The following is a 20,607-nucleotide window of genomic DNA, read 5'->3' as shown; positions in this document are numbered from 1 at the left end:
CCTATGAAGGCTTCACTGGTCTGCAATAGGGTATCCCTATCTACCAATATTAAATCAATTCTGGAGTAATTGTTGTGAGCCGCTGAAAAGAAAGAGTAATCTCTCTCAAATTTGTGTAGCAGTCACCAGGCATCATAGAGACCTTCTGCCCACAAGAGATCTCCCAATGGCGAGCTGGGTGTCCCGCGGGATGGGGAGTATTTATCTAACTGCGAGTTTAATACACAATTGAAATCTCCTAGAATCAGGAGCCTGCCTTGTGTTATTTTATGCGAGTGTCTGATCACTTTTTTACAAAACAGTGTCTGTTGTTTGGCGCATATATCGCGGTCAGGGTATAGGTCACATTATTAAATAGAGCAGACCAATATCACATATCTACCATGGGTATCTACATGATAATCTATCAATTTAAACGCTACCGCATTCCTAATAGCGATTAACACTCCTCTGGATTTCGATGTAAATTGGGACTGGAACACTTCTGGAAACCCATGGTCCTTGATGCGGTGCGCGTCTTTAGAGACAATATGGGTCTCCAGGGCACAAAAAACATCACATTTTAGACTAAGAGCTTCTGACCACATATGTACATTCAAAGACGCTATGCGCAGGACCATATTGGTAAAATGGGAATGTGATATTCTGTCAGGGTTCCCAGTGTGTCCAGACCTCCTTCAGCAATAGTATCCAACCTCTCTGGTTTTACATATCGTGATTGAAATATCTGACATAACAACAAAACAAGAACATAAAGAAAAATGCTCACAGTGTGGCGAGCAGAACTGCGAAATCGCAACGTGACGAAGTAGGGTCTCGCCCTGCTTAGCAAAGGCAACGTAACTGTAAAACTTTCCTTACGACTAGGACAGGTGAAGTCTCTGTCCTTAAGTTCCATCCTTGTAGGTCAGAGGAGGGGGGAAAGATCTCTCTGGGCTGTGATAGTCTCCATCGACCAGCGCCCGAGAATCACATGAAAGGTAATTGCTGTGCTTCCTTGAACTATTTGTATTTTCGAGGTCCATTCCATATTAGTATGTTGTGGAGCAGGTCTCCGCTTGGTATACGATGGAATCTTGATCTGCAATTTTTTAAGGTGATTAATGCCAGCTGCTGGTGTTTTAATAACTTCATTCGAAGAGTAGGCGAGTCGGGAAGCCCCATCTATATAGGATGTGATTATCTCTTAATGCTGCGGTAATCTGCGAAAATTCCCTGCGTGTTTGCAGCGTCACTGCAAATAGGTCCGAGTAAAGAGTGACCGTCTGGTATGGCGCAGGCAACTGAGGATATTTTCTTGCTGCTTGGAGTAGCTTTTCTTTAATGTGAAAGAAATGTACCCGTGCCAGAACATCTCTAGGCACCAAGTCCGCCAGATGCTTAGGCTTCGCCACTCTGTGGATTCTGTCGTTGTGGGAGGAGACCAGTTCTCCCATTTTTGTTTCTACATGTTCAACTCTGGTTTCTACTTCTTTAATAGCATCATAGCTTTAAGGGAGAGTTCTGTAACCTCTTTCTCTGTTACTGGTAAGCTATCAAATATGTTTGTGGGGTCTGTATCTAGGCTAGCAGTATTGGAGCAAGTGTCCCTCTTCTCACTTGTTGGTACAGTAGTATATTGCAGCTCCTGCGTCTGTGAGCTGTCCGTTGATACGCACCCCATGTACTGTGACTGGGAGGCAAGATGGCCGCCGCCACGTGTAGTGGACTCACCAGGAGGACCAGTCTTCGGTCTCCTTGGGAGGTTCTTCTGCTGCGAGTCTCCAGGGGTGGCGAGCCGCTGCTGCGTTTCGTCGAAGCGTCGGCCTCTCTCCCCACCACTTCAGAAGCAGATTCCGACGGGGGGTAACTTTTGGGGGGGGTGGGGGGGTTCTATTATTCTGACACTTATAAGCCTCTGCAACCTTGGCTTATTGCAGGAAAAAATATGTACTTCAAAAATTTATGTTAAAATGGTAAGTCTCCTAAAAAAAAGTTAAAAATTTTTGTAAGTGCAGCCAAAATAAAGATGTGGAAATATATTGCATCTTTCTCTCAAGGGAACAAATGTCCTCAGCGAACAGTTCAAAGTATTTGCTAAGGAGCATTTAAACTAGGAAAGGGGAGAAAAAGAGTGATAATCCAGCAGTCCAACTGCCCCCCGTAACAATGCCAGAAGATGCCAGTAGCACATAGGTTAAGAAATGACAAGCTCAGAGTCTAGTCTACAAATGCTCGCAGTTTAAGGAATAAGATCAATTAACTGGAGTCTATAATGGCATCTGAGAATATAGCTTTAGTGGCTGTTACTGAGACATGGTTCAATGATAGTAATGACTGGGATATAACAATACCAGGGTTCTCTCTATATAGGAAAGACAGAAGGCAAGAAAGGGGGAGGGGGAGCCCTGTATCTGAAAGATAGCATAAAATCTAATCTAATACAAGCTAGAGAGACCAACTTAGAGTCAGTTTGGGTTACGTTGCAGTCAAAGAATTAGATAATCTACTAGTTGAGAAAGTTATCATTATTAGAGTTTAATCTTCCTGATGTAAACTGGAAAACCAAAATAGCTACTGGGATTATTTCTACAGCAAGTAGTTGAGGAGCCAACCCGGAAGGAGGCCATTTTAGATTTAGTATTCACAAATTGGAAGTTGGTATCTGATATTACTGTAGGGGAAAGCTTGGGATCTAGTGATCACCAGTCGGTGTGGTTTACTATAAGTACAGTGACTGAGTCACACCACACAAAAACAAAAGTTTTAGATTTTAGAAAAACTGACTTTTCTAAAATTAGATTAGTGGTATACAAGTCCCTATCTGATTGGAACAGTTTCAATGGAGTCCAGGGGAAATGGGACTACTTAAAAGTGGCATTATTGAAGGCAGCAGATAATTGCATTAGGCTTGTCAGTAAAACCAAAAAAAGGAAGAGACCACTGTGGCACTCCACAGAAGTTGCCAAAATCATTAAAAACAAAAAGATAGCATTTAGTAATTATAAAAATTAAAAAAACGAGGATGACAGGTAAATTTATAAGATTAGGCAGAGAGCGCCCAAGCAAGTTATAAGAGCCTTAAAGCACAGGCAGAAGAGAAATTAGCTCAGTCAGTGAAAAAAGGTGGTAAGATATTATTCAAATACATAAATGAAAAAAAGGAAACTAAAACAAGGAATTACCAAATTAAAAACAAAAGAAAGAAGGTATATGGAAGAAGATAAAGAACTAGTTCACTGCCTCAATGAATACTTCTGTTCATTTTGTAACCATACTTAACCACCTCAGCCCCCCTAGCTTAAACACCCTTAATGACCAGGCCACTTTTTACACTTCTGACCTATACTACTTTAACCGTTTATTGCTCGGTCATGCAACTTACCACCCAAATGAATTTTACCTCCTTTTCTTCTCACTAATAGAGCTTTCATTTGGTGGTATTTCATTGCTGCTGACATTTTTACTTTTTTTGTTATTAATCGAAATTTAACGATTTTTTTGCAAAAAAATGTCATTTTTCACTTTCAGTTGTAAAATTTTGCAAAAAAAACGACATCCATATATAAATTTTTCTCTAAATTTATTGTTCTACATGTCTTTGATAAAAAAAAAAATGGTTTGGGTAAAAGTTATAGCATTTACAAACTATGGTACAAAAATGTGAATTTCCGCTTTTTGAAGCAGCTCTGACTTTCTGAGCACCTGTCATGTTTCCTGAGGTTCTACAATGGCCAGACAGTACAAACACCCCACAAATGACCCCATTTCGGAAAGTAGACACCCTAAGGTATTCGCTGATGGGCATAGTGAGTTCATAGAACTTTTTATTTTTTGTCACAAGTTAGTGGAAAATGATGATTTATTTCTTTTTCTTTTTTTTCTTACAAAGTCTCATATTCCACTAACTTGTGACAAAAAATAAAAACTTCTATGAACTCACTATGCCCATCAGCGAATACCTTGGGGTGTCTTCTTTCCAAAATGGGGTCACTTGTGGGGTAGTTATACTGCCCTGGCATTCTAGGGGCCCAAATGTATGGTAAGTAGTTTGAAATAAAAATGTGTAAAAAATGGCCGGTGAAATCCGAAAGGTGCTCTTTGGAATGTGGGCCCCTTTGCCCACCTAGGCTGCAAAAAAGTGTCACACATGTGGTATCGCCGTATTCAGGAGAAGTTGGGCAATGTGTTTTGGGGTGTCTTTTTACATGTACTCATGCTGGGTGAGAGAAATATCTCGGCAAAAGACAACTTTTCCCATTTTTTATACAAAGTTGGCATTTGACCAAGATATTTATCTCACCCAGCATGGGTATATGTAAAATGACACCCCAAAACACATTGCCCAACTTCTCCTGAGTACGGCGATACCAGATGTGTGACACTTTTTTGCAGCCTAGATGCGCAAAGGGGCCCACATTCCTTTTATGAGGGCATTTTTAGACATTTGGATCCCAGACTTCTTCTCACGCTTTAGGGCCCCTAGAATGCCAGGGCAGTATAAATACCCCACATGTGACCCCATTTTGGAAAGAAGACACCCCAAGGTATTCAATGAGGGGCATGGCGAGTTCATAGAAATTTTTATTTTTTTGGCACAAGTTAGCGGAAATTGATATATATTTTTTTTCTCACAAAGTCTCCCTTTCCGCTAACTTGGGACAAAAATTTCAATCTTTCATGGACTCAATATGCCCCTCACGGAATACCTTGGGGTGTCTTCTTTCCGAAATGGGGTCACATGTGGGGTATTTATACTGCCCTGGCATTCTAGGGGCCCTAAAGCGTGGAATATAAATGTCTAAAAATTTTTACGCATTTGGATTCCGTGAGGGGTATGGTGAGTTCATGTGAGATTTTATTTTTTGACACAAGTTAGTGGAATATGAGACTTTGTAAGAAAAAAAATAATAATTTCCGCTAACTTGGGCCAAAAAAAATGTCTGAATGGAGCCTTACAGGGGGGTGATCAATGACAGGGGGGTGATCAATGACAGGGTTGTGATCAGGGAGTCTATATGGGGTGATCACCCCCCTGTCATTGATCACCTTCCTGTAAGGCTCCATTCAGACGTCCGTATGTGTTTTGCGGATCCGATCCATGTATCAGTGGATCCGTAAAAATCATACGGACGTCTGAATGGAGCCTTACAAGGGAGTGATCAATGACAGGGGGGTGATCAGGGAGTCTATATGGGGTGATCACCCCCCTGTAAGGCTCCATTCAGACGCCTGTATGTGTTTTGTGGATCCGATCCATGTATCCGTGGATCCGTAAAAAACATACGGACATCTGAATGCAGCCTTACAGGGGGGTAATCAATGACAGGGGGGTGATCAGGGAGTCTATATGGGGTGATCACCCCCGTCATTGATCACTCCCCTGTGAGGCTCCATTCAGACGTCCGTATGTGTTTTGCGGATCCGATCCATGTATCAGTGGATCCGTAAAAATCATACGGACGTCTGAATGGAGCTTTACAGGGGGGTGATCAATGATAGGGGGGTGATCAATGACAGGGGGGTGATCAGGGAGTCTATATGGGGTGATCAGGGGTTAATAAGGGGTTAATAAGTGACAGGGGGGGTGTAGTGTAGTGTGGTGTTTGGTGCTACATATTACTGAGCTACCTGTGTCCTCTGGTGGTCGATCCAAGCAAAAGGGACCACCAGAGGACCAGGTAGCAGGTATATTAGACGCTGTTATCAAAACAGCGTCTAATATACCTGTTAGGGGTTAAAAAAATCGCATCTCCAGCCTGCCAGCGAACGATCGCCGCTGGCAGGCTGGAGATCCACTCGCTTACCTTCCGATCCTGTGAACACGCGCGCCTGTGTGCGCGCGTTCACAGGAAATCTCGCGTCTCGCGAGAGGACGCGTATATGCGTCCAGGAGGAATCAATCAACCACCTCCAGGAGGCGTCGCTGCGTTCGGCGGTCCGGAGGTGGTTAAAGGGCTTCTGTCACCCCCCTACAGTCATTTTTCATATTTTGGCTACTTAAAATCCTTACACTGCGATTTATCAATATATAGTGCTCTTACTCTTTTTCGTTCAGTAGTTTCTTCAAAAACGGGACTTTTATAATATGTAAATTACCCCTCTACCAGCAAGTAGGGCGGCTACTTGCTGGTAGCAGCCGCATCCTCCTTTTATAAAGACGCCCCCTCCTCATGTTGATTGACAGGGCCAGCGAGCGCTCTCGTCCTCTGGCTGGCGCTGTCTGCGCTTTAAATCTCGCGCCTTCGCCGTACCGGTCTTCAGTCGGCGCAGGCGCAATGATAGGAGGACGCTCACTCGGCCGCTCCTTCGTCAGTGCGCCTGCGCCGGGTGTAGATGTGACGTCATCGGCGCAGGCGCATTGAGGAAGGAGCGGCCGAGCGAGCGTCCTCCTCTCAGTGCGCCAGCGCCGACTGAAGACCGGTACAGTGCAGGCGCGAGATTTAGAACGCAGACAGGGCCAGCCAGAGGACGAGAGCGCTCGCTGGCCCTGTCAATCAACATGAGGAGGGGGCGTCGTTATGAAAGGAGGATGCGGCTGCTACCAGCAAGTAGCCGCCCTACTTGCTGGTAGAGGGGCAATTTCCATATTATAAAAGTCTGTTTTTTGAAGAAACTACTGAACGAAAAAGAGTAAGAGCACTATATATTGATAAATCGCAGTATAAGGATTTTAAGTAGCCAAAAAATGAAAAATGACTTTAGGGGGGTGACAGAAGCCCTTTAAGGTGAGGATTGTGGAACATCTAAAATCCCATGGATTGAAAGATGAAAAACAGCATGGGTTTACTTCAGGGAGATCATGTCAAACTAATCTTATTGATTTTTTTTATTAGGTGACTAAAATAATAGATGGCGGAGGTGCAGTAGACATCGCTTATCTAGACTTTAGTAAGGCTTTTGATACTGTCCCACATAGAAGGCTTATCAATAAATTGCAGTCTTTGGGCTTGGACTCCCATATTGTTGAATGGATTAGGCAGTGGCTGAGGGACAGACAACAGAGGGTGGTAGTCAATGGAGTATATTCAGACCATGGTCTTGTTACCAGTGATCTGTTATAGTGGTACCTCAGGGATCTGTTCTGGAACCCATATTGTTTAATATCTTTATCAGCGAAATTGCAGAAGACCTCGGTGGTAAGGTGTGTCTTTTTGCTGATGACACAAAGATTTGTAACAGGGTTGATGTTCCTGAAGGGATACACCAAATGGAAAAGGATTTAGGAAAACTAGGAGGAATGGTCAAAAATCGGGCACCTAAAATTCAATGTTGATAAGTGCAAGATAATGCACCTGGGGCGTAAAAACCCAAGAGCAGAATATAAAATCAGTGATACAGTCCTAACCTCAGTATCTGAGGAAAGGGATTTAGGGGTCATTATTTCAGAAGACTTAAAGGTAGGCAGACAATGTCATAGAGCAGCAGGAAATGCTAGCAGAATGCTTGGGTGTATAGGGAGAGGCATTACCAGTAGAAAGAGGGAGGTGCTCATGCCGCTCTACAGAGCACTAGTGAGACCTCATTTGGAGTATTGTGTGCAGTACTGGAGACCATATCTCCAGAAGGATATTGATACTTTGGAGAGAGTTCGGAGAAGAGCTACTAAACAAGTACATGGATTGCAGGATAAAACTTACCAGGAAAGATTAAAGGACCTTAACATGTATAGCTTGGAAGAAAGACGAGACAGAGGGGATATTATAGAAACCTTTGAATACATAAAGGGAATCAACAAGGTAAAAGAGAGAATATTTAAAAGAAGTGATATCAGGAAGTATTACTTTACTGAGAGAGTAGTGGATGCATGGAATAGCCTTCCTGCAGAAGTGGTAGCTGCAAATACAGTGAAGGAGTTTAAGCATGCATGGGATAGGCATAAGGCCATCCTTCATTTAAGATAGGGCCAGGGGCTATTCATAGTATTCAGCATATTGGGCAGACTAGATGGGCCAAATGGTGATTATCTGACGACACATTCTATGTCACTTCCGTGTCCCAACTTGGCTGCCGGCCGAATGTCATTGAAAGTGCATTTCTTACATTCCCATCTTGACTTTTTCGTCAAGATGGGAATGTAAGAAATGCACTTTCAATGACATTCGGCCGGCAGCCAAGTTGTTCATATGCTGTGCTTATGTTGTCTACTAATTCAGCATAGTTTGCAGCTCGTCTGTTCCCAAGGAAGTTCTGCACTACTAGCGCAAATGCATCCCAAGCTGCAAGACGCACTTGCTTTGTCAGATTCTTGCGCTGATCATAAGTCGTTTATTTGCCACATATGTAGAAGAAATTGTCTGGATCGTTAACACATTTGCGTTTATCCATCTTAAGTTTCAAAACTGATAGCACTATAACAGATCACTTTATCAAAATCTGTCCAGCTTGCCTTATATACTTACTGCTGACATCAGCCCAAGTGCATCCGAACAGGTCTGGACATGTCCATTGGAATATATCCAATATAATGCATTAATATTATAACTGAATAGGCTTTGCATGCATAACATAACCCTTTATTAGGACGTGTTAACCCTTTAAGGACCCGTACGGCGGAAGTCCGGTCCCCAAACATGTCACGTGCAGCGGGCGCCATAGGGTTTCTGCTATTTTAAATAGCACATGCATGCGATCAGCCATAAGGCTGATCGCATAAATTTTCCCTTTCAGATGCCATGGTCAAATATGACCATGGCATCTGCGCAGTCTGGAAGCGGAAGTCGTCCCCTTCCGCTCCGGTAACAGCGTTCCCCGGCTGAGATCGGGGAACCTGTTACATTGATCTAATGGGCTGAAGCCTCAAGCAGGCTTCAGTGCCTATTAGATGACTATACCAATACAGGCCACTAGGTGGCAGCATTGTATTGGTATAGTGCAAATTAAGTGTTCAATGGTGTCTATATGTACAATACAATGGAAATATAAAAATGAAGTATGCAGCATTTGATTAGACAGAATACCTACCTTTCCATAAGCTGTTTTGAAGGATAAACTGATTTGTTGCCTCTGCTTGCTAGACCGGCTACCCAGGCATTCAATGATGGCCTTTTCATCAGTTCCTGTTAACAGAACATACAAGTTTTTATTTAATTGAAAGTGCACAGCAATTCAAAAATGATAGATTACGATATTTATATTTAAGTCTTCTAAGTAACAGTTTATCTGTACCTTTTTTCAATAAATTTGATGTACACTCTAATGCTGCCCACAACTATTTTCCCCAACAGTCCCATACATATGCATGCTTGGCCATTAGGAACACCCCCATGAGATAGTTGGTGGATCCCAACGAAATGTGCAGGTTTGGACAACCATTTTATTAAGAGTATGGACACCTTAAACCAGTCCTGTCCAACTCGTCACTTGCAGATGCCACTGTGACCTTTAAAAGTCCATTTGGTGCTGGCATTTGAGGGCGTAGTGCAGATCTTATCATGCACAGAAGTTTGTGCTTTACTGACAACACTCGATACTGTTCAGTACATATGGCACTAAATTCTCCACTAGAACGGCTATAAATAGTGTTCAGTATGGGACATGCCATGCTATGTAGATGCTATTAGTATGCAGACATATGCATGCCCCATGTATGATCACTGGTTTAAAATGCCTTTTACCATTATCAATTTTTATTTTTTTTATTTTTTACAAAACAACTACTTTGGTGCCTATTAAAAAAAGGTAAAAACACAATTAAACTAAAGTGGCCCTCTAGTCCAAAATTAAAATTTGACTATACATGACATCCCACCCATCCACTGCTCTAGGATGGACCAGCACTGATGACACAGGTCCCATGTCCATTTCAGGGCAGTGGTGGACATGTCTTACCTGTTCCTGCATCAGTCTACATAAGGAAGTCTGAGATGATGAGGCGATCTAAAATGAATCCAACTGGGGACCAGAACAGAGGCAGCACATGAGAGGTAACTGGAGGGCACCAGGTATGTGGAGGATACATGTCTCATATATAGTCAGATTTTAGGTTTGGACTAAAGAAAGCTTATGAAAATTAGAATGGGCAGCTATGAGTATAAACCGCCTGAATGTATTACAAGTTCAAAGTAAAGACATAGGATGATATCCTCAAGAAACATTGGTAGCTGCATTTTGCCCCACATTTCCTTACCAAATCCTTTCATGGCCTTTCTGAGAACTTCAGCATCTCTGAGTGGATCAAAGTTTGGTGCATCGGTAATGGTACCTCGTTTCCTTGCCTGGATAGAAAAAAAGCAATTCACAAATTAACTTTAAACCACTTTAACCTTATTGTGGTTTATAAAAGAGAAACGATATAATAGATTAGCAAGATTTAAACAAATGTGAGACTCTATGGAATATAAAAAATTACCATTGTTGTTGAAATACTAGGTGTTCCTGAGGGTAGTGATGGATACTGCGGCATGGAGGGGTTCACTGCTGGAGCCTGAGGATAACTTGGCATTGGTTGCTGGCCAGGGAATGTCATTGGTGGCTGACCTGGTGCTGGCATTGGTGGCTGCCCTGGTGCCATCATTGGTGGCTGTCCTGGTGCCATCATTGGTGGCTGTCCTGGTGCCATCATTGGTGGCTGTCCTGGTGTTGGAATTGGTTGTCCGGGAAGCTGGCCTGGGTATCCTGTATTAAACCCTGGTATCCAAGGTTGAGGTCCACCCCCTAGAGAAGGGTACATACCCAAACCAGGAACTTGAGGTTGCTGTGGTGCCCCATACATAGGTGCTTGTGGAGGTGGATAACCACCACTTGCTGGTGGATACACTGCTTGGGAAGGGTCCATTCCTCCATATGGAAAACCTGATCCTGTCTGTGACAAATAGATTAGGTTCAATGAATACAATTAAGAATGTTAACTAGATGTTCTATAACTCTGCATATATTTTTTCTCAATATCTTTTATCCCAAAGTTCTGCAATCAACAGAAAATACTATCAACTCACATTTATAGTTTCTTAATTATCTCACAAAGAAAGATACAATGCATAATGCCATATAAGTAAATTCACTAAAAGAGGATTTACACAGCCCGACTGAGCAGGCAGTTATCGTGAAGGAAACGTTCCTTGTAGATAATTGCCTGCTCGTCAGTGGCAATGAAGGGAAGTGATTATCTGCAGTGCTATCGCCTGTTCTCCTACAGATTCACTATTTCTGGGCAGACGATCGTTCTTGACACAGTAAGATCTGCTGCCCAGAAATGATAATTTAATGTGCTGCATCAACAATTTATTCACCCGATGAATGAGCGTTTTGCTTGTTCATCAGGTAATTGGTGGTACATTCATAAAAGCCTATTATTGGGAATAAGCATTCATAGCAAAGTTCTTTCCAAATAAGTTCTTTCCCTGTTGTCAGAACTGCATCAAATAGTTTTAGCTACTAACAGTTCTCCTGTATGCTGTTCCATAAAAGGTTGCGATAAATGGCAGTCTGCAAAGGTCATTATGATGTCATTTTGTGGTAAAATCTGCAACTTTTCCCCACTCATGCCACTTTTTCCGAAGTGGCAAGAATAAGGGGCGTGGCGTGGACAGAGAAGCGTGGAAGCTGGTAGGACCAGCTAATTTATAATTTTCCACGCCTATTTTTGGCATGGAAAATGTCTTAAAGAGGTTGTCCAGGTTCAGAGCTGAACCCGGACTCACCTCCATTTTCACCCCGGCAGCCACCCCTGACTTGAGCATCGGAGCAGTTCATGCTCCGATGCTCTCCTTTGCCCTGCGCTAAATCACGCAGGGCAAAGGCATTTTTAGGAGTTCCGGTGACGAACCGGGCTCTCCATGGGGCTGCCAGGAAGCACAGTGACGTCACCAGCACTGATAGGCGGGATTTAGCGCTGCCCTAGCCAGTAAAACGGCTAGGGCAGCGCTAAAGCCCACCCATCAGAGCCAGTGACGTCACCGAACACACTGCCGGGCGGAAGTTTCCTCCCGGCAGTGTGTTATTAAAAAAAAAAAAGAGCCCGTGCCCTGCGCAATCGCCATCGCCAACAGAACCCCGAAAGTGAAGGAGGGCGCACTGCGCATGCTGGCTCACTTATTTCCGTTGAGCCCATAGAAGTTAATGGGAGCGGTGGCCAGTCATGCGCAGAGGGACTTAAAGGGGTTCTCCGGGCTTTTAATATTGATGACCTATCCAGCTGTATGACAGGAAGGCACGTGCAGTGCATGCGTGGCGTCTCCCTTCTGTCTTCCTGCTCGCCATAGACATAGCAGCAGCAAGCACACATGCACTCCGCGTACCTTCCCTTCATACAGCTGACAGGCAGGGGCAGTGCTCCAGATGGCGACCAAAACTTTGTAGTCTTGTCGCCATTTGCGCCTAGACCCTCCGCTGCTCTGCCGCTTTCACATTAAACTGACAAGGCACGCGCTTCTTCTGAACAGCACAGGGGAGAAGGAGGCAGTCCTTCCCCCCTGTGCACCGCTCGCTGCTGCCGCTGCCACCAATGAACTGATAGAAGCGAGGAGGAGGGGAGGGGCTGTGGCCACTGCACCACCAATGAATATTGTTTATGCTTAATACAAACGTAGGCTGCGCTGTGGGTGCCGGCCATATCCCATACCCGGCACCCAGCCTCTATGACTGTCCGCTGCTATTAACGCCTCAGGTGCGGCATCTAAGGGGTTAATAGCGGCAGATCGCAGCGAGCAGTCATAGGGGCTGGGTGCCGGGTATGGGACATGGCCATCACCCGCAGCACAGCCTACGTTTGTATTAAGCATAAACTATATTCATTGGTGGCGCAGTGCACTGAACGCCCCCCCAACATTATAAAGCAGAATCATTGGTGGCGCAGTGTGCCCCCAACCCCCCCAAGTATTATTATATTATCATTGGTGGCAGTGGTAGTTCCGATCGGAGCCCCAGCAGTGTAATCCTGGAGCTCCGATCGGTTACCATGGCAGCCAGGAAGCTATTGAAGCCCTGGTTGCCATAGTCGGCTCCCTGCTGCTGTGTGCACAAAGCACAGAGCAGCAGGGGGAGTGTAAAGTCCTATTCACCCTGATAGAGATCTATCAGGGTGAATAGGACAAGGGATGAAAAGATCCCAGGTTCTAGCCCCTAAGGGAGGAAATAGATATTAAATAAAAAGTTTAAAAAAAGTTTAAAAACAAACCAAAATATTAAGTTTAAATCACCCCCTTGCCCAATTTTACATATAAAATATATAAACAATAAAAAAATTACATATCGCCACACCCGAAAAAAGTGCAAACTTAAAATATTTTAAAATATCTCCTATGCGGTGAACGCCGTAACAGAAAAAAAAAAAGAAAGTGCAATTTGGCATTTTTTAGTCACCCTGTCCCGACAAAAATTAGGTAAGGACTGTTCTATTATGGTCCAGACGTTCCATAAAATCTGTAATGCACGCAGCTTTTTTGTTGATTTTTTTTTTTCACGTGGTATCGAGTATTGCAAAACTTTTTCATGGTATCGAAATAGAGTCAAAATTTTGGTATCGTGACAACCCTAGGTAAGACGTGTGTTTTTTTAATTTTTTTATTATACCGTAATTATATGCATTTTAAATTTGGTGACAAAATTTTTCAGGTTAGGAGCCAATGGCTCCTTGATATTTTTTTTAGTCTGGAGCCCTGGGGGGTGTCGGAATCCCGCCAATCTGATATTTATGACCTATCCTGAGGAAAGGTCATCAATATTAAAAGCCCGGGGAACCCCTTTAAGACTGGCGCGGAAAACAGCGGTCTTAATAAATGTCCCCCAATATTTTTATATTCAAAAACCTTTAAAGGGGTTGTCTCACTTCAGAAAAAGGCATTTTTAATGTAGAGAAAGTTATTACAAGGCACTTATTAATGTACTGTGATTGTCCATATTGCCTCCTTTGCTGGCTTGATTCCTTTTTCCATCAGATTATACACTGCTCGTTTCCCGGGGGTTTTATCACCCTGCAATCCATCAGCAGTGGCCGTGCTTGCACACTACAGGAAAAAGTGCCCGCCTCTCTGGTGGCTGGGACTACGGGAGTGCGCATAGTCCATCAATTTTTTCTATAATGTGTAAGCACGGGCCACCGCTGCTGGATTGCAGGTTGGTCGTAACTAAGGTGGAGTGAATGGGGTTCAAATTGCTGTGTCCAAACTCGATAAAAAAAAAAAAAAAAAAAAAAAAAAACTCTGTTAATAATACGGGCTCTGCCATACTGTAGATTGTATGTCTTCCGCAGAGGTGCTTCCAAAGTTTCTGCAAATCTCGCCTCTATCACGTGTCAGTTTGTTTAATCACATAAATTACTGTATCAAAATACGAAGCCAAACTCGGCTTTGTTAATAAGGCACAAAGCCAAGTTCTGCTTAGTATTTTGACACAGTAATCTGACACGAAATAAAAGCGAAATGCAGTAAGTCTCATGATATTTGCAGAACTTCAGAAAGACCTTCTCGGAGAACATACATTTTACAGTAAGACAGAGCCCACATTCTTAAACAAGTTTTTAAACTCATTGAGTTTGGATACAACAATCTGAACCCGATTCGCTCAATCCTAGTCGTAACCATGGAAATGAGCAGTATATAATGTGATGGAAAAATTAAACTTGCCAGCAAAAGAATCAATATAGACAATCACAATACATTAGTAAGTGCCTTGTAATAACTTTCTCTACATGATTAATGCCATTTGCTGAAGTGACTCAACCCCTTTAATTACACTAATGGCAGTTTTCTTTAAAGGCAGATTATTTTTACATTTATGACAGCACTCACCATATATTGCTGTGGATTATACTGTTGAGAGAAGCCTGTCTGCATATCCAATCCAATGGGAGGTTGGTTACTGGGTGCACCCCATAGGTTACTGCCTGTAGTAAAAAAAAAAAAAAAAAAAGCCAACATTTTAGAGAAAAAATAAACTGTTTTGGTTGCATGACAATCAAACTTAATATTTTACCACAAATATTCTAAGGCAAAAAAATAAAAAATCAATAAATCTGAAATTAACCCCTTAGGATACAGACAAAATATAAAAGGTTTTAAGTTAATACATAAAAGACACAAATAAAATCATATAATATGATTCTGAACCTTTCTTGGAGTCAAGGATCAATGTAGGTAAATGTATGCATGTCAGGTACAGTAAAGCTTGCAGCAGTACTACACTCACTGACAAACAACATAGTGCATCCAGATAGTAATGTCAGACTACAGTTATGTCTCAGTAAATGATTACAGGTGTGGTCTGGTTAGACACTGGGTCTTGCCACAAGATGGCATAAAACTCTTTCCTCCGCTGCTCTATCAAAAGATTCTCCAAGGCCACTTTTGGTTAGTGCACCTCTTGGTGAGAGATCGTTGACTGCTAGAGATGCCTTTATGATGCCCAGTGGACAGACTTTGAGAGGGGGCACATCACTGTACTGTAAGAAGCAGGCTGGTCATTTCAGCAAACTACCCACTATCTAGAATTCTAGACTGTTCTGACCTAGCTGTTAGGAGCAGTGGTTACATGAGGGCAGGCACACAGTGAATAGGCTCTGGACGGCCCAGACAGACCACCAGTAGAGAGGCTAATTTGATCGGCAGACAAGCAACAAGAAGCTACCATAGTTTCATGGTGCCACCTGTGTCTGGATGGTGGACATTCATTACACACCCCTGTCTCTGCCCAGGCAATCAGCAGAAAGTAATTTGGTGTCATGGTGGCAATTACATGTCCTGCCATCGTCTCCGTCATTTGCAGTGATGTTGTGAACAGAATCCAGGTTCTGTTTGGGATCCAACAATTGTCGCATTCAACTATGAAGGCCTTGTGGGGATTGCTTCAATCCTGACGTGACACACTGCGCCAACTGCTGGTGTGATGATCTGGGGAGCTATCGCATAGGACAGTCAGTCACCCCTAGTAGTGATACAAGGGAGATTAACAGCTAAGCCATATTTACAGGACATCCTGGGGCCACATGTGCTGCCTCTCATGGCAGGACTTCCAACTGGCATTTTTGAGCAGGATAATTTTTGCCCACACACAGCAAAGGTTTCCCAGGAATGTCTCCACCAGATTATTCCAACACTTCCTTGGCCTGCCCAGTCACCAGATTTATCATCAATCAAGCATTTATGGGACCAGCTAGGACACGAGCTTCGGCAACTAGCAGGATCGACAGACCCAGCTACAACATCTGTAGGCAAATGTGCTGCAATATATACAGAACCTGTATGCCTCCATGACCAACCGTATCTCATCTTGTATCCAGGCTAGAGGCAGCCCAACAGGGTACTAGAGCCTCCTTTCAATTGTACAGATTTCCCCAATAAAAACTTATCCTTTCACTAATATTGTAAACACTTATTTCATCATTACATTCACAGATAGAAAGTTGAAGTCGATTCTATCAACTCCTTCTTGGGCGTTATGTTTTTGTCAATCTGTGTAATTTGACATAAATCAGACCGTATATATACAAAAGTTTGGATTACTTACCTGTAGGAATAGGGGGAAAGCCACCCATTGGAGGATAACCAGGATAACTCATTGTTTACACCTGAAATGAGAGGTTGTGTGTTAACTGTCAATGCTGTATATGCATGCATTTAGGCCGGCTCCGCATAAGGTGTAATTCTTCGCTGTGGATCTCGCCACCGATTAGTGAGGATTCCACAGCAGTCAATTCACCAAGGATTTCAACTTATATATAAAAAGGTGTTAGATCTGAAGCGAAAATTCTGTTCTGCTCATCTGTACTTACACTTAAGGTGAATTCACATTCGGCAGGTTTGTTTCTGAAATTCCTGCGACTATTCATTTGCTCTGAATGGGGTTTACAAAAATCTTTGTACCTGCCACCAAAATAACCCTATTCAGACAATTCACTGAAATCTCAGATTTCAGACTATTCATTCACTGAAATCTCTGCAACATAATGGTTCTGCCACATGTGAATACCCCCAAAATTGGGATTTGTAACTCAGAATCCTATGGATATGCCATAAATGTCTGACAGATGAGGGTCTGGACCTACATCTATGTTGAGAATGACAACCTTCCCCTTACTCCACATGCACAGCCACCTCTCACGCGAATAAGGGCTCATTCACACGGCCGTACGAACGGATGCACACCCGTTCCGCAATTTTGTGAAAGGTCTGCGGATCCATTTCATTTCTATGGGCCCTCAAAAGATGCGAACAGCACACCGTGTGCTGTCCGCATCAGTTATTCCGTACCACGGCTCCGCAGAAAAGATAGAACATGTCCTATTCTTGTCTGCAATCGCGGACAAGAATAGGCATTTTCTATTATGGTTGCGGCCATGTGCGGTCCGCAAATTGCGGAACGCACATGGCCGGTATCCGTGCTTTGCTGATCTGCAAAGCACTAAGGCCGTCTGAATGGGCCCTAAGACAAATGTATGAGGTGGAAATGCAGTGTAAAAACCATTTATTTACAGGGAATATTCTGCATATATGGATCAATCACCTGCAAATCGGAGTAGCAATGGTGATCAACTGAAGCAGTAGTTTTAATAAATTTTGCATAAATCAGTATAACAAACATAAGAAACTTTATAATATATATTATCACAGAAAAATGCCTGTTTCTCCACTTACTGTCTGCCACATGTGCTTACCATTTACCATACATTCACATATAATTATTCTTGAGAGATTGATAGATAGGGTTACATACTGTATCTATGGAGTGTAGGCAGCGAGGAGGAGTTGTCTGCTGGAGTGAGACTGGGCCATGCTGCTCCTGGCTCTAGTAAATTTTCTAAACCTAGTGCTAGATTCATAACTACGGATTTGGGAGAAATACCGCAGTACTCGATGTCTTCACTGCAATTCCTAATTTATTCACCAAGAATGCGATGTTTCAACTACAATGAGTCTTTTTCAAGCAGAGTCATCCTACAGAAATGGTCCCCTGATGAACCGATTTATTGTATATAGGGGAAACGCGTCGGGACGCACTGTAATTTGGAGACATCAAGCTATATGGGAAAATTGTCTTATTATACATAGGCAGCATGATATATGGGAGTTTTTTTGGATAGGTAGGGATTTTTAGGAGAGCCACCGATAAGTGGGGCCGCCCCTTTTGGGGTGATTACTCTGCTTTTAGGCAGGGACAGTATAGATCAACAGGGATAGTATCCCATTGCCTAAGAGCGGATTTGCTCCAGTCGTTTCCCGTGTCCCCATGGATGGTCCAAAGATCCACTGAAAAGCGCTGCAGCATCTGGCATTCAAGTACCCCCACTACTGAGGTCCAAAGTATCGTGAGTAACCACACCTGTGGTAATAATTGATGCCTACAACATTATACCCCTATATTGTGATAATTGGCTCCTTTGCAACAATTGTATTATATATGTATTTATTGTTTTTGATGTGGAAATATTTTTAGTCATCATTATTAAAAGTGACGTTTTAAGGGTAACTAGTTTGTTCAGTAACACTCCTCCATATACCTACCCAGTTGTGATAGAATTGTTATTTTGTAGTCACTCTCATTGTAGTCGAAACGTCTCATTCTTGGTGAATAAATTAGGAATTGCATTCAAGACATCGAGTGCTGTGGTATTTCTCCCAAATCCTTGATTATCAGGGGCCGGCTGGGCTAAGGCCTAACACTGCTGGCACCGCCAGTTCATGGACTGTCCAATTTGGACCTAACTGTAGTGCTGCTTAATTTTAGATGGCTGACTAGTGATGTAAAATGTCTCCCATGCTGCCGCTGCTTATGAGGGGGTGTGCCACACAGGATCTCCTGTTGTCTGCATGTGCTGTGAACAAGAGACATCATAGACATCATAGCTAGTCTCCAACTATTAGGGTAGGGTTACACAGTGACTCTGGTCGCAGCCAGGATCGCTGATAGCGGTGATCTCATAGAAATGCATGGGATCACCACAGCAATCACAAGAAATACAATATGGCTGCCACAGCAATCCCATTAATTTCTATGAAATCACAGCTACTCTGCGATCCTGGCCGTGACAGCTCTCGACACGTAGCCCTAGCTTTACCTTAGAGAAAACTGACGAATGATGAAGTCATATAGTGATCAGATACAGTGATTTTCCCTAATATACACACACTGAGGCATGCTATGACAAGTCCAGTGAAACAACAGGTTTGGTTTCAGTTAGGGGTGGGCGATATGGCCTAAAATCTATATTGTGATATAATTTTAAGCATGTGCGATATGCGATATATTCTATATTTTGGGGGGGTTACAATTTTATTTTATTTTTACTTTTTATTTAATAACTATTAGCCTCCTTAGGGGCTAGAACCTTGTCCTATTCCCCCCTAATAGAGCTCTATTAGGGTGAATAGGACTTCACACTCTCCCTGCTGCCCTGTGCAGTGAGCTGACTATGGTAGCCAGGGCTAGAGTAGCTTCCTGGCTGCCATGGTAACCGATCGGAGCCCCGCGATTACACTGCAGGGGCTCCGATCAGAAGCTTCCACCCTGGGGCCACTGCCAGCAATGATTTAATCGTGTGTATTAATATAATACTTAGAAGAAGGGGAGTAGAAGGGAGGGGCTGTGGCCACTGCGCCACCAATGAATATAGTTAATATGCCTGAACACAAACGTAGCCCTCATGTGCCGCCCATATCCCATACCTGGCCCCTATTACTGCGCGCCGTGATCCGGTTTCCCTGAGTTATTCTGTGGTGGTTGACAGCTATGATAGGCATATACGGTTATCACTGTGAGAAGGGCAGGAATAGCGTTCCACTCATGATTACATCAGACTCCTAATAATTTGCCCACCATCACAATATTTTGTGAAGTTTTGGCCAATATGAGAACAGACCTGTCCCCTGTAATATGTGGCTTTTACATAGAATAACATCTTCAGGTGACAAGGATGCAACCGTACCATCCATGATGATATTTACTATTTAAAGCTGGACATTCACATAACACATCTGTGAGCCTAAATCTTATTTAACCAAAACGCCCCAGACTACCCCATAAACTGAGATTAGCCGAGTATGCATGCTTATAGGCCAGATCTCCCTAACAAACTAGGATCAGTCATGTTAAAATCCAAGGTTGCCCAATCCTTCCATCCCTATTTGCAAAACACAGGATGATTGTGATCGGCCTTCCTTCGCATACCATGCGAGTCATATAATCCATTTGCCATAGTTTGACCTGGTTTACCACCGTTAGACACCCTAAGGAAGAGCAGATGGATAGCAACAAACTAGGTCCACGCTCTTGACTACCTCCAGCATGCATGGTCATCTCCATCCTAGAAGAGTTGGTGGCAATCATATCATTTCTGCTCCTGTACTGCAGGAGAACATAGCCATGGAAATAGTGTGGAGGGAGTAACTGGCAAAAAGTATAAGAAAACAAGTTTAAAGGAACTAATACAGCGACAACTCCAGTTCTCACCTGCAACCTGATGTACAATTAATACACAACATAAATGCAAGCATTATTGTTTGCTCATTTTCACCTAATACCTCGGGGCAGTGTACACAAAGCAATACAACTAATTACAGATCATCTCTAAGTAATCCTTGGGTTCCCTGCTACACACAGCACAGAGGAGAGCCCATGGGTCCTTGCATCAGGCTTGAAATGGGGAATTAGTGGGCATCATATGTGAAGGCTATCTGAGAGAAGCCGCCCCAGGGA

At 43.2% G+C, this 20,607-nt stretch overlaps 1 protein-coding gene across 1 annotated transcript in view; it reads right to left on the bottom strand.

The window, feature by feature from the left end:
• ANXA11 (annexin A11) overlaps positions 1–20,607 on the bottom strand; it is a 96,959-nt gene that overhangs the window by 49,606 nt on the left and 26,746 nt on the right. Inside the window, exons 2-6 of the mRNA XM_040434932.1 lie at positions 16,423–16,483; positions 14,709–14,803; positions 10,331–10,783; positions 10,109–10,196; positions 8,944–9,038 (exon numbers count right to left, since the gene is read on the bottom strand). Of these exons, the coding sequence (XP_040290866.1) occupies positions 8,944–9,038; positions 10,109–10,196; positions 10,331–10,783; positions 14,709–14,803; positions 16,423–16,474 (783 nt within the window). The 5' untranslated portion in view covers positions 16,475–16,483. The remainder of the gene's footprint in view (positions 1–8,943; positions 9,039–10,108; positions 10,197–10,330; positions 10,784–14,708; positions 14,804–16,422; positions 16,484–20,607) is intronic.

Source organism: Bufo bufo, chromosome 6 (genome assembly GCF_905171765.1).
Source record: "Bufo bufo chromosome 6, aBufBuf1.1, whole genome shotgun sequence".
Lineage (NCBI taxonomy): Eukaryota > Metazoa > Chordata > Amphibia > Anura > Bufonidae > Bufo > Bufo bufo.
The sequence above is the reverse complement of the archived record's forward strand: the minus strand, read 5'-3'. Positions and strand labels throughout refer to the sequence as shown.